Genomic DNA, 14,275 nt, shown 5'->3' with positions numbered 1-14,275 from the left:
TAGGGATCCCCACACTAGAGACCTTGCCCCCTTTGGAGTGCCTCACCACCACCCTAGGGATCCCCACGCTAGAGACCTTGCCCCCTTCTGAGCCCCTCACTGCTGCCCCAGGGACCCTGCACCACAGACACCTCCCCATCTTCCTTTGAGCCCCACACTCACCCTGGGTCCTTCCTCTGAGCCATCCTCTCCATCACCCTTAGAGCCACTCCACTCTGGGACCCCCTACCCTACCCCTTTTGAGTCCCCCATACCGGTAAGGGAGCCCTAGGCATCCTTCTGAGCCCCCAGAAACTCCTCCCTCTCTGCTACCCCTCCATCCCCTGTGCTAAGAAAACCCCCATCTCCTTTCCCCTGCCCAGCTAAGGGAGCCCCTTTCTCCCATGATTGCTGGCATCTAATGCCCATTTTCTCCTTCTCCTTTGTCTAGGTCAGTCCTTTTCCCCTGGTAAGGGAGTCCCATGTCTCTACATTTCAGAAATGGTGACTGCTGGCTTTAAAGGCAGCAACATTCTTCCACATCAGAGAGGAAATGCATTCTGTAAAAAAAAAAAAAAAAAAAAAAAAAAAAAAAAACTGCTCCAATGCAGAGTAGGCAGCCCTGTGCTATGGGTGACTAAATACACAGCTTAATTGCTGGGTCCAACTCTCTTATGGTGAACAACAGGTTTTATGGCTCATGGTGAAGCCTTAATAGCACACTACTAGATCAGGTCTACTTTGGGAAACTACCAGTACACAGCAGGTGGTGGGGTCAACAGACCAGTCGATATGTATTGGTTTCAGATTGCTCGCTACACCCCTAATGAATGAGGTTTGGTATATGCTGAAAGTGCAGGAGATGGAGAAGGGTACATTGTCTTTGGGATGGGATACAGTATATTATGTAGGTGAAAGGTTATTGCTAACAGATGGTAGTGACTTTGATCTTTGCTAGTAGTATTCAAGTGTATACTGCCAGTTTAAAAATTATAATCTAATTATAACCTTCTGTCTCAAATCTCTTATCTACCATTGTTTAAGTAACACATACGATTATTATAAAGGAAAGGGATTAGAGAAAACAAATCCCCCCCCCCCCCCCCGCATTTGTTTACTTTGTGCATTGGACAGCACTTCCTGTATAGTTAATTTCATTGTTTCATTATACTGTAGTTAGTTTCCCCATTTGTTTGTGTGGCTCTTTCACAGAGCAACAGGGGAGAAAGAAGCATTTTAAAAAAATAGAAATATGGCAGTAAAAACAACAAAAATCAAACTATGTATCAAGGTGAAAACAGCTTTCATGTTTAGGCTAAGATGAGCATTGGAAAGAAATTTGTTAGAATTTCCACAAGGAATCAAAATACAGAAAACAGTCTATGCCTAGCAGTATATAAAATTATGGAGGATCTGTGAGTTGGCTACTTGTAAAACAAGTTCCTGTTTTTCTGTCATGCTTACTTAGGCCTGGGCTACACTAGTGGGGGGGTTCGAACTAAGATACTTCGACTTCAGCTACGCAAATAGCGTAGCTGAAGTTGCGTATCTTAGTTCGACTTACCTGGCCGTCCTCACGGCGGTGAGTCGACTGCTGCGGCTCCCCCGTTGACGCCCCTTACTCCTCCTGCCGAGGTGGAGTACGGGCGTCGATTAGTGGATCGATTTATCGCGTCCAGACGAGACGCGATAAATCGATCCCCGATACATCAAACACTACCCGCCGATCCGGCGGGTAATATAGACGTACCCTTATAAAAAGAGCATAGGAATTAACTTACAAACAATATGGTATTTTAAGAATCTTTACTGTCAGAGCTTTAACAACATCATTTTAGTTTGCTTTTTTTTTTCTCTCCCCTCAGGTTGCCAATTCCCAAACTAGAAGATACTGTTAGGAGGTATTTGAATGCCCAAAAGCCTCTCTTAGACGATGATCAATTCAGGTATGGATACATAGAAAACCAAACAGTGCTTCAGTGTACATCAAATCTTTCACTCCAACTCCTACATATTAGAAGATGCATCTTTTTAAAAAAATGCCTGGAAACAGCATTTTGATCGTCTGATTGATTGATTGATTGTTTTAGGAAAACTGAAGAACTTGGTCGCAGCTTTGAACATGGAATTGGAAGAGAATTGCATGAGCAGCTGGTTGCTCAAGACAAGCAGAACAAACATACTAGTTACATTTCAGGTAGGAAGGTTTATAGTGGGATAAAGAAGAGACTCATTTTGAGGAGAGACTTGCTTGATGACAGTCAGCTCATAATGCTATGAATAATAGATTAAAGTTTAAGCTCCTTATTATTGTTTACACTCAGAACAAGATGTGAAAACTCCATTTGACAATGTCTGAGCTAATTAGAAGACCGTCTCTGGTGGAAAAAAGAGGGCACTTCACAAAATGTTATCTTTAATATACCAAATACTTTAGGATCTCTTATTGTCACCTAACAGAAATATCAACCACAGCAAGATTTCCTCAAAGATGTTTTCATTTGGAAGAAAGTAACTTAAACCAGTACATTAGCAAAATATAATGGTAAAAAAAAAAAATGTCGTATAGGAAGAACAATGGTGCTATCAAAATCAAAGATGGAGGGCCAGCCACAACACTCTTAGTATACAGATTTTTATTAAAGTGAGCAAAAGATTGTGTCTGTCTATATAATCAGAACACATTGGTGAAAAGAACATTTGCTCAGTGATATACAGTATCATTTTGTACTGTGGTCCACTCTGATAGAATGCTGTGTATGCTGTAGTGCCTATATGTAAGGGGAATTAGTTAAGGTTAATGTGGGATCCTTATATCAAAATATCCTTAAGCGTGGAGCATCTTGCTCAAGTGCAGGACATGTTGGTATCTGTATAGGAAGATCTTGTGTCCTGGATGTTCTTTCCCCTGTTGGAGAAGAAAGATCCTGCTGCTATAGGAGGTTGAGGGATATTGGAAAAACAGTAGTGAAAAATATTTACTGTTTATTTTTTAAAAGAGTAATTAAAAATATAAATACAAGTATATTCCCGTGTTTAGACTCCTCCATGCCTCTAAAGCTAGTAAACTCTATAAAAAAACTAACCCAGGTCTAGTTACAGTCATGAATCTATTTGAAAGTGCTTGATTGGAAAACTGAATTCTCAGAAAAGTTGGGAAAGATGACTGAACAGTGGGGGATGGAAGGAGATACTCCCCCAGCCTTAAAAAAATGCAGAGCATTATTCTTTTAAAGAACAAGAAAAGGAAAGACTCAGAAAGAGGAAGACCAGAATAAAGAAAAGGCGAGAGAGAACATAAGACAAAAAGAAGGAGATGAAATTCAGACAGAGAGAGAAAGAAAAGAGGGAAAGAAAAGCAAGAGAAAGCATGTAGCTTTTAGGTTAGTGAATTTTTTTTATTTATTCATGTTACTTCCAATGGCATTCAAATGTAAATGATTATAGTGTTTGTGGAAGGCAGATGCTGGGTGGACAGCAATGGAGACTGAGATAATATATCCAGTACAGCACAAGCAGCATCAGTGTAGTCTTCTCCCCATACTGTCCTGCCATTGTGCTTCAATCCTTGCTCTCTGCTGAGACTACCAGTAAGGGTGCCAATGGTGGCAGTTTACCAGACATGTATTTGAATTGCACTGAGAACCACCAACTTCTCACATAGGCCAGCTTGATCAGCCTTTTGATAGTAATGACTTTCACTCGTTATTGCCATCCTGTCACCCCAGTATTTCCCTGGCGGATAGCCCACCTAAGCTTAATGTTGAGGGGAAGTGTGGCAGATTATTATCGTTAACTGGTTTTCTTGAGCATTATTATGTAAATGGATTACGTGCTGCAGCTGCAACCGGCCCTCTTTCCCCCGACTTTCAAGTCCCGTTCATTTTTGTTGTTGTTTCCGTAAGTGTAACAAAACATAATTATTCCTATGAGGAGGAAGAATGAGTTAAGAGGCTTATATACCATGGTGAGGAGTGGGTTATAAAACCCAACTTGTGTGCTAGCTAGTCTTTCACCTCTGGAGATCTGGACTTCAAATTCTGACTTAAGTCATAGCTGAAAATGAGTGTGGTTTTACTGAGTCCCCAGTGGGAATTAGGGGTTGCTGCAGGGAAGGAATTCAGAAGGGAAGAACAGAAGACACAGGCAGAAGAAAGTGAGAAATAGAGAAAGAAGGATGAAAAAGGAAGGGAAATGGGACAGAAGTAATGGTTCCAAAGGTGAGCATGTTTTCCCACTGAGTGATGCAACCTAAAGGCCATGCTGCACTCTAGATCTTTGGGCAAAGCTCCCACTGAATCAGTGGGAGGTCCATTTCTGATTTGGTGGGAATATGTTGCCCTAATGTACCCCAGTCCATAGATTTGTAATTAAATACAGATATTGGAGCTCTCTACCGAATGACTTTGACATGTAATATAGATGGTTCTAAACAGTGCTTTCACAATTAGCCAATTTTACCTGTATTAATCTATTTCTCAACTCTCCATTTTTAGGTCCCTGGTTTGATATGTATCTAAGTTCACGTGACTCTGTTGTTTTGAATTTTAACCCATTTATGTCTTTCAACCCTGACCCAAAAGCTGAATATAATGATCAGCTCACACGAGCAACTAACATGACTGTTTCTGCTATGCGTTTTTTGAAGACCCTCAGGGCTGGCTATCTAGAGCCAGAGATTTTTCACCTCAATCCAGACAAAAGTGATACTCAAACTTTTAGGAGACTCATTCGATTTGTGCCTTCATCTCTCTCATGGTTTGGTGCCTACATGGTCAATGCATACCCCTTAGATATGTCTCAGTACTTCCGACTTTTCAATTCCACACGATTGCCTAAGCTCAGTCGAGACGAGCTTTTTACAGATGAAAAAGCAAAGCACTTGCTGGTGCTCAGAAATGGGAATTTTTATGTATTTGATGTCCTTGATAGAGATGGGAATATAGTGAAGCCTTCTGAAATACAAGCACACCTGAAATACATACTTAGTGACAATAGTCCAGCCCCAGCCTTCCCTCTTGCATATTTGCCCAGTGAAAACCGAGATATATGGGCACTACTGAGACAGAAGCTACTCGATAATGGCAATGAAGAAGTCCTCCAAAAAGTGGATTCTGCTGTCTTCTGTCTATGTTTAGATGACTTCCCCATTAAAGACCTTGTGCACTTGTCCCACACCATGTTGCATGGAGATGGTATTAACCGCTGGTATGATAAGTCCTTTAACCTTATCCTAACCAAAGATGGCAATGCGGCCATTCATTTTGAACACTCCTGGGGAGATGGTGTGGCTGTATTAAGATTTCAGAATGAAGTATTTAAAGACAGCACCCAGAAGCCAGCTGTCACCCCACAATCGCAACCTGCTGCAGTTGACTCTTCCAGCGCTGTGCAGAAACTCAGCTTTAAGCTGAATGATGCCTTAAAAGCAGGAATTACCAAAGCCAAACAGAACTTTGATGCCACTATGGAAACCTTGACTCTTGATTTTATTCAGTTTAAGAAAGGAGGCAAGGAGCTTTTAAAGCAGAAGAAGATAAGTCCTGACGCTGTGGCTCAGCTTTCGTTCCAGATGGCTTTCCTTCGGCAGTACGGCCAGACTGTTGCCACGTATGAGTCTTGCAGTACGGCAGCTTTCAAACACGGTCGCACAGAGACCATCCGTCCTGCCTCCATCTATACAAAGAAGTGCACGGAAGCTTTTGTCAGGCAACCTTCCAAACACAGCACAGAGGAGCTTCAGCAGATGATTGCTGAGTGCTCAAAGTACCACAGCCAGTTGACAAAAGAAGCTGCTATGGGTAAGTGTGAGTGTCAGGTCATGGTGATAGAACATTCGCATTGCTTCACAAAATGAATCTCATCAGCTTATTTGCTCATTAATGCTAAACTTTTACAGAAGTCTCACTAAGTGTAATTTAATCTTGCTGGAGGGACTATGCTCATTCAAACTTTGTAGAATGCCAACTACACCTCTACCCTGATATAACGCGGTAAAGCAGTGCTCCGGGGGGGCGGGGCTGCGCACTCCGGCAGATCAAAGCAAGGTCGATATAATGCGGTTTCACCTATAACGCGGTAAGATTTTTTTGGCTCCCGAGGACAGCGTTATATCGGGGTAGAGGTGTAATAGCAGTGCTTTCCAGGTTAAAAAACATATTGTTCTTGTGACATTCTTCTTAAGAAGGGAGTGTCTTTGAGTTCCCCTTATTTGCTTCAGACCCACGCACATCAAGATTTTTCTTATCCTGTAGATAAATTACTGTTATACTAGCCCACATGTGGCAGCTAACTGGCTGATGCCCTGGAGAGTGCAACACAAAGCAGGATTTTGGGTCTTGCTTCATGTATCTGCCTGCAGGTGGTACTGAGGCCACTGTGCAAACTGGCCTTGGTTCCTTCTGCTGCACCAGTGATAAATTTTCCCAAGTGGCTCTATCTGACCTGACCCGATTGCATTTTAAAATAAATCAGAACTAGAGCTTGCTAACATCTTCTAGATTTTTAGTAAAATGTAGTCTACAGGGCCTTGTCCGATTTTATTGTAATCTCTTTACTGTTGGTTCAATAGCGTTTTCCTCTGTAGTTCCTGCCATTTGGAACACGCTATCTCAGACTTTTTTTTAAAGTAATATGAAAACATTTATTCCTTTTTCAAACCTCATATTTTGATCTTCTCCATTTAACTTCTGAACTATTGTTAAAAACCTTTTTTATTAATATTGCAGTAGTGCCTAAATGTCCCAGAGATCATGGCCCCATTATAGTAGTTGCTACATAAATGAGTAAAATAGAGTTCCTGTCCCAGAGAATGGATGTGCTAAAAATGCATTGCAGTTTCCTTCTGTAAAGCATATTACCATAACTTATAAGAAAGCTGCTATAGAAAAAACTCTTGTAAGTTTTGTGGCTTTGAAGAGGTGTGATATTTAGTGTGTTAAATAACTACACCTCTACCTCAATATAACACGAATTCGGATATAACGCGGTAAAGCAATGGTCCAGGGGGGTGGGGCTGCGCACTCCGGTTGATCAAAGCAAGTTCAATATAACGCAGTTTCACCTATAATGCGGTAAGATTTTGTGGGTCCCGAGGACAGCGTTATATCGAGGTAGAGGTGTATTTTCTGTAGAAAAGCAGTGATTTTCTGTAGTGTTTTTTATTTTAATGCCACTATATAAATCCATGGTATGTCCATACCTTGACTACTAAGTGCAGTTCTGGTCACCCCATCTCAAAAAAGATATATTAGAATTGGCAAGGGTACCAAGAAAGGCAACAAAAATGATTAGGGATATGGAACAACTTCCATATGAGTGGAGATTAAAAAGAATGGGAGCCTTCAGCTTTAGAAAAGAGATGACTAAGGGGGGGGGGTATGATAGAGGTCTATAAAATCATGGATGGTGTGGAGAAAGTGAAAAGGGAAGCATTATTTACCCCTCCACATAACTCACAAACCAGGGGTCACCCAATGAAATTAAGAGGCAGCAGGTTTAAAAACAAATATAAGGAAGTACTTCTTCACACAACGCACAGTTAACCTGCGAAATTCATTGCCCGGGATGTTGTGAAGGCTAAAAGTATAACTGTGTTCAAAAAAGAATTAGGTAAGTTCATGGATGATGGGTCCATCCCTGGCTATTTAGCCAAGATGGTTAGGGACACAACCCCATGCTCTGGGTGTCCCTAACCCTCTGACTGCCAGAAGCAGGGACTGGATGACAAGGGATGGATCACTTGATAATTGCTTTGTTTTGTTCATTCCCTCTGAAGCCTCTGGCATTGGCATTAGCAATTTGCCTAAGTGAACCATTAGTCTGATCCATCATGGTCATTCTTATGTTCTTATTTTAACAGGTCAAGGATTTGACCGGCATTTGTTCAGTTTGCGTTATTTGGCAGCATCAAAAGGTATCCCATTACCTGACATCTACCAGGACCAAACCTACGCTCAGCTGAATCACAACATTCTGTCCACAAGCACATTGAGCAGCCCAGCTGTGAATATGGGAGGATTTGCTCCAGTGGTGCCAGATGGCTTTGGTGTAGGCTATGGAGTGCATGATGATTGGATTGGCTGCAGTGCCTCCTCTTACCCAGCCAGGAATGTACACGAATTCCTCCAGTGTGTGCATAAGTCACTGGATGATATTTTTCATGTTTTAGAAGGTAAGCATATCAGTAGTTAGGCACAACAGGGCTGGGATACTTTTTTTTAATGCACAATATAAAATGTTTGGATCAAGATCACTTCTGATCATGTGTGGCTGAATGTGGAAGAATGTTGCTAGTGCTAATTTACTAAGCATTTTGACTGGGATTTTCAAAGGACTCTAAGAATTAAGTGACCAACTTGCACTGAATTTCCATGGGAGTTAGGCACCTTTTGAAAATCTTAGCCATATAAAGAAATTAAGTGCAAGCTCCTGCATGCGATATTCAGGAAATACTTAATTCTGATATTCTGAACTGTTATGTAATGGAATATAAAATGTTCTTAAAATATAACAGAGGCATTAAATATTCATTTCTAGAAAGGAACTTTAGTATTGTACTGATTAAACTTGAGCTTAAGATCTATGAGTGTTCATGTTTACATTGGGAACGAGAAACTACATTTGAACAATGTTGTAACATCTACAAAAGTTGTATTCAGTTGTAAATCCTACACATGTGATATGCACACTTACTAGATCTGTCATCTTTATTTTTCTTGTTAAATTTGAATCAGTATCAAACTAACTGCCTCTTCTGTTGGAAGCATTTCCAATATAATGATTGGTTTAAATGAAAACGTGAGACTTTAACAATACCAACAACTGTAATCATGTGTTAAATCTTCAAACTGTTAAGAAATTGGTTGGAAAATCATGTTTAAATAAAGTTACCTATGACATGATTGAAGAAATGTTTTAGTAGTATCTCAGGATTAGGGATTTGAGAGTTCCTGGTGTGAAGAGTTTACACTTTTAAAATAAGCATACAAAGGCTGATAGAGGAATACAGTCAAATGCATATACTTTTTAGATAAACTTAATTTATAAAGTGTCAATTATTTCTGTTTGTACATCTGCCCTATAATCTGTTTTGTTCCCTGGCATAAGCCATCTTTAATACTGAAAAATCATTTCTCATTAACTTCTCCATAGGCTAGTGCTGCTTTTCTTTCCCAAATATCTCTCTCCTACTGTGGAGAAGGAATCACCATCAGCCATTCTCCTTAATGACTATTTCCTACCTTCTCTAGAACTCTCCAGACTTCTTGATGGCACCACGAGTATCTGTTGGAACCTTTCAGCCTATTTGCCAAGGCAAGTGGCAGGGATGTCTTAGTATTTGCAGATTTAAGATGTCTCTGAAATGAAGGCATTGGGCTTGAGGTGGGAGAGGTTCAAGGAGCTTTCCAACAGGCACAGTAGAATTTCCTGAAGGACAGCAGCTGCATCTGCTAGATTTATTCAAGATCTTGTAACTCTAGAGTCACATTAATTTGATGCCAAAAATCTGATGTGACACCCAATGCAGCAGAATTCATACAAAAGACATAAGAACGTTTGCTCTCCAGGAGTGCCCCCACCCTTCACTTGTTGAGTACTGTCACTGGTCCTTGCTTTGGGGCTCTATCTTTTGCATTAGCATCTCTATTAAAAACACGCTTACCCCCCTAAAAAAAAAAAAAAAGTTGGTGGCTGCTCTGAGAGGGAAAGTATCTCTACGCCTCAACTCCATCCCCTGTCTATTTTGAAAGCGCAAAAGACAATTCTCTTCCCTGTTGAATAGCAGTGGTTCCTTTCTCTGCTGCTAGCTTTTCAAACTAGCACTAAAAGTGTCCATTTCACAGCTGTGTGAACAGTACCAAAACATAACATGTTGGCAGACGGTATATTCTAAGTGCATGGTGCTAGGATGTCACTGATAAGATTCATAGGACCAGAAGTTTAGTTGCCTTCAGTTTTTCTTTGTGTAATATAGATTCCCCCAGTTCTTTGCTTTATCAGAAAGTGATACAGTATGAGTGCAACTAGTGAACACAAGATGCCATAACTTATGTATAAAATGAATCTCAGTTACCAGGGTGAAGCAACCCTAAACCACAGGCCTCTCCAGACTCCTATCTATCAATATGTAGCAGGGCTTTTTATCCCTCTGCAGGCTGCTGCTAGAAGGCAGGACACTACATGTGCTGCACTTACTTTGCTGTTGAGACTTTGGCGAATGATGATTTCCTGGGGCTGAAGAGTACATTTGGGTTTGGGGAAAAAACCTTACAGAACAGATAGGGAAAGACTAGGGGCTTTTAGGGGTGGGGGAAGGTATTAATACATTCAAAACCTCTGAAGTACTTGGCTGTTTCCTTTTAAATGAAGATGTCAGCTCTATTCAAGAGGGAAAATATTTACATACTGAGTGGGGTAAAAAATTGATGACTGTGTAAAGATCATTTGGTTTTCAGAAGATAGTTATACATAAATGTAAACAAATACAAACTTTAAGCTAAAACATTAACTAAGTTGTCACAACATTTGAAATACAAGTCAGTTGGCAGGAAATGGTAACAGCAGGTTTATTGAACTAGCAGGAAACTATTACAAGGATGTACTTCTGGCTTCAAGCCCTAACACCTGCAATTACCTAATGTGCCAATGACAATGATCAAGACTGAAAGTTATTTATATAATAGGGTATTTTGCCAATGATAAATCCTTCCACGTTGTCTTTAACCCTGAGGGCAATGACTATTTAGTATATGTTGTTAAATCTGTCTCAAAAGGGCCAATGTGTTAGTCAAGAAATACAGCAAGGCCTTCCAATATTAGGTTTGGCTGTACTGAGTTTCATCTGAGTGAACTACTTGAACACAACCAATCAGACTGGTGGAAAATGACTTTATTAGTCAGTCTTGGGACAGCAAGTACAACTCAGCTGATATTATATTTGATTGTTGAAGTACAGCCATACAGAAAGTCACTCCAGAGGAACTTCTATAATGACTACAGCCCATTACTTGGCCAAGGTGTCAAGATTTTATTAAAAGCAGTTTTAGCATTTTAGAAACTTATGGGTAACTTCATAGATTCCAACAGACTCCTTTATTTTTTCATCATAGTCATTCCAGTCCTGTAGGAATTCAAATTTTACAGCATTAATACAAAACAGAATGGGGTAGTATTTAAAATCACAAATTGGAATATCAATTAACCTTATCAGCATTCCGAATTTGGATTCTACACTGTCTGCAGGAAGGGTTTATGCCCTTAACCTGTCCAGTTCTATGTCCAACAGAAGTGAACATCAAACAAATTAAATTAGCTTCAAGCTTCTTAGTAGTTTTAGCTTAAGGAATCAGATTTTCTGTATCTGAAGACTGTAGCCAGTAACAGACACGCCAGCAACCATGGTGAGTGAAAGGATTATTTACAGTACCTATTCTCATGAGTCAGACAAGCCAATCTTCCCGTCATGTGGAATACCAAAGACAGGAACTGAGCCTGAGATATTTGCTCATGGCCAATGAAGATTTGGAGCATCTATGGGCTTGTCTACATGGAACAGCAATAGGTCAAAATGCACTATGGAATTTTTAGTGTGCAGTAGCAGGATGTGCATGCCTGGCTACTGTGCTGTGGTTCACACCCAGCCTGCTGTGCCCTAAGTCTCTGTGTACGCAGGCCCAAAGAGTCTTATGCTGAGCTTCAAAGGAGACTGCACATCACTATTCAACACCTGGAAGAGTTCTCAGGAGTTGCCCCAATAGTTTCAGAGCAAAAGAAAACCAGTACCCCCATAAAAATCTGCCACTTGAGCAAGAGACCATGATTTGGGTGTCCCGCCAACATTTTTTCAAGAGCAAGCTGCAATTATACCATGACTATTCAAAATACTGAAGATGTCCATCTTAGACACTTCCAAATAAGCACCCTGAGGTACACACTAATGCTGAGCACTCATGTTTGAAGGTTGTTTCCTCCTCCACTTAAGATTTGTGCATGCATGCCACTCTAAAGCACATAAAGCCATACTTTTAAATGGGTGATTGCTATTTCTGGGGATAGGGATACTGAGGAAAAATAAGTTTTACCTTTTCCAGCAAGTTTATTTCACTAAAAGGTGTGCCAGACTCTGCACCTTCAGCAGCAAACCCAGCCTACAAAAGCAGAATTAAAATAAACTTAGATATGAATTGTAATAAGTCTTAAATATGTTTAAAATAGTTCAACAAACAAGGTTATCCAGTACAAGTATTTATTTTAGTGGAGCTAGCGGTCTTACAAGTAGGTATAAAGAGTGACCAAATTATTACGTGACCTATGGTTTCAATATAGGGTATTACCCTCTGTTTAATAATCAAGGAGAGTTTAAGCCTGACTGTTCATGCCCAAGTTTTATTTTTACATATGTTCAATTCCAAAGGATACAATGGATGTAGAGTTCGGTTGTATCCGGAAGCTATAGGAACATTACTAAAACTATACAAGTAATATTGTAAAGCAAGGAAACATCAGTTTTCCAGAACACACCTGTTTTTCCTGCAAATTATTTTTTCTAACTTGTTTTTTCCCCAAAAAATCTCTATGGCATGACAGGTTTCTAAGTGTATCCAGTACGTCTGTTAGCAGTGAATGTATTAGATTAAAATTGTCACCAAGATACTTCAAGGCATTTTAGAAACAGTGTACTCCAGTTTAATAGCAAGCTAACAATGGAAAGCAAGAGAGGAAAAAAGACAAGTCTTCAGTTTTGGTTTAAACAGCATGAGAACCCAGACCTCTCTGGCAAAAGGGGCCAAGTGTTTGTAACTATCATCATCCTGTGTAGTTCATTTAGGTACAGAGGAGTCAAGCAAACTACCACAAGGAGGAGAATCAACTAGATTTTAATTGTAACCAGATTAGATTCCACCCAAGCAGCACAATTTCAGAGTGAGATCTGCACGATTCTTTGTCTACGTAACCTATCCTTTCTAGCAGAAACTGACCTGAGATAACTACACTTAAGTCTCCACGGGTGCACGCATGAGCAGTGGCAACGCTTCACTCATCCAGTCTCACCCTCCCCCCCTCCCCAAACAATGACACTAAAGGGAATTACTGGGGAATAGAGAGATCAGCCAAGGTGGCTGCAACTCTGGGATCCAGCACATAAAGCAATGGATGCATTTCCAAAGAAGGTACAGTTGGGGTTAAAAAAAATATTGATATTTAAATTACAGATTAATGTTTTGTTGGTCAACAAAATTCCTCAAGAATTTAAGAACAATGACACAAATTAAAGGATGGACAATGTAAGAAGCCTTCCTATGAGCTACTTGGATTCTTTTTATTTTTTTGTTCTTTTATTTTTTTATGTTTAAACAAACAACTGGCTATGGTATAAGGAGAACTCTTTCCCGGTTTTGCAAACTGAAACGCATATGGGACCTGCTCCTGGATTCCTTGTAGACATAAATCCCCACTAGCTTCTATGAGAAGTTTGAGTGTACAAGGAATGTGCTCTCTGGCCATAAACTTTAAAGTGTTTTGGGATCTGTGAAAATTAAGAATTTAGTCATACACATCCCACAATGTGTGACACATGTCAATGGGAGTGGTGCATTTAGATCAAACGTTGTACGCAGCCTTTACACGAGCAGAATCACAAACCCGGGGGGGGGGGGGAGGAGGAGGAGACAGCAATAAAAGAGAAGATGCATCTCCACCGGCCACAATACAGAACTGCCACAGAGCAAAGAATGGAAGTGGAAGGGATACAGAGCCAACATCACCCAGTACACATTTAACAAAGATCCATGGAACATTAAACAATGTGACAGGCTGTTGTAATTCCAGCAGAACTTACTCCTGGGGGAATTCTGCGCCACTGCATACACAGAATTCATGTCCCCCGCAGATTTCTTCGCATCCCTGCAGAAAAATGACTTACTAACAGGGAAGCGAAGGGAAGCTGTAAGAGCAGTCATGCACCACTCCCTTGCAGTGGGAGTACATCATTTAAGGCACACGGAGCAGCTGGTGGAGAGATAAATCATCAAAGGACTGGGGATTCCCCAGCCAGTGGCTCCTACCCTGAGCTGGGATCAGCTGCTAGTCCCGACTGCTGGAGGCAGGAGAGGACGGCACTTCCTCTTCCCCTGCAAGCAGTGCCTGGGACTGTGTCAGACCCACCCCCAGGAACCTCCCACAGGTGCAGGAAGCTGAGAATCCTCCCCTGCTTCCTGCCCCCATCGCTTCTCAGCTGTGGGGGGAGAGGTCACTATACAGGGAGCTGCTCCCCCATCCACCTGGACCTCCCATA

At 40.9% G+C, this 14,275-nt stretch overlaps 2 protein-coding genes across 3 annotated transcripts in view; one reads left to right on the top strand and one right to left on the bottom strand.

Annotated features, from left to right (window-relative positions):
• Positions 1-8,861, top strand: part of LOC113406550 (carnitine O-palmitoyltransferase 2, mitochondrial-like) — a 9,343-nt gene extending 482 nt beyond the window's left edge. Inside the window, exons 2-5 of one of the 2 annotated variants that reach the window (XM_026651842.2) lie at positions 1,845-1,925; positions 2,070-2,176; positions 4,476-5,780; positions 7,841-8,861. In XM_026651842.2, coding sequence (XP_026507627.1) covers positions 1,845-1,925; positions 2,070-2,176; positions 4,476-5,780; positions 7,841-8,172 — 1,825 coding nt within the window. In that variant the 3' untranslated portion in view covers positions 8,173-8,861. Of the gene's footprint in view, positions 1-1,844; positions 1,926-2,069; positions 2,177-3,319; positions 3,363-4,475; positions 5,781-7,840 lie in introns of those variants that run through there. The other variant, XM_026651841.1, reaches the window with a different exon arrangement.
• A 1,988-nt stretch (positions 8,862-10,849) lies between these two features.
• Positions 10,850-14,275, bottom strand: part of LOC112120575 (CXXC motif containing zinc binding protein) — a 15,933-nt gene continuing 12,507 nt past the window's right edge. Inside the window, exons 7-8 of the mRNA XM_026651864.2 lie at positions 12,063-12,128; positions 10,850-11,101 (exon numbers count right to left, since the gene is read on the bottom strand). Of these exons, the coding sequence (XP_026507649.1) occupies positions 11,024-11,101; positions 12,063-12,128 (144 nt within the window). The 3' untranslated portion in view covers positions 10,850-11,023. The remainder of the gene's footprint in view (positions 11,102-12,062; positions 12,129-14,275) is intronic.

This window comes from Terrapene carolina, unplaced genomic scaffold, assembly GCF_002925995.2.
Source record: "Terrapene carolina triunguis isolate 2854851 unplaced genomic scaffold, T_m_triunguis-2.0 Scaffold103, whole genome shotgun sequence".
NCBI classification, from domain to species: Eukaryota; Metazoa; Chordata; order Testudines; family Emydidae; genus Terrapene; species Terrapene triunguis.
The sequence above is the reverse complement of the archived record's forward strand: the minus strand, read 5'-3'. Positions and strand labels throughout refer to the sequence as shown.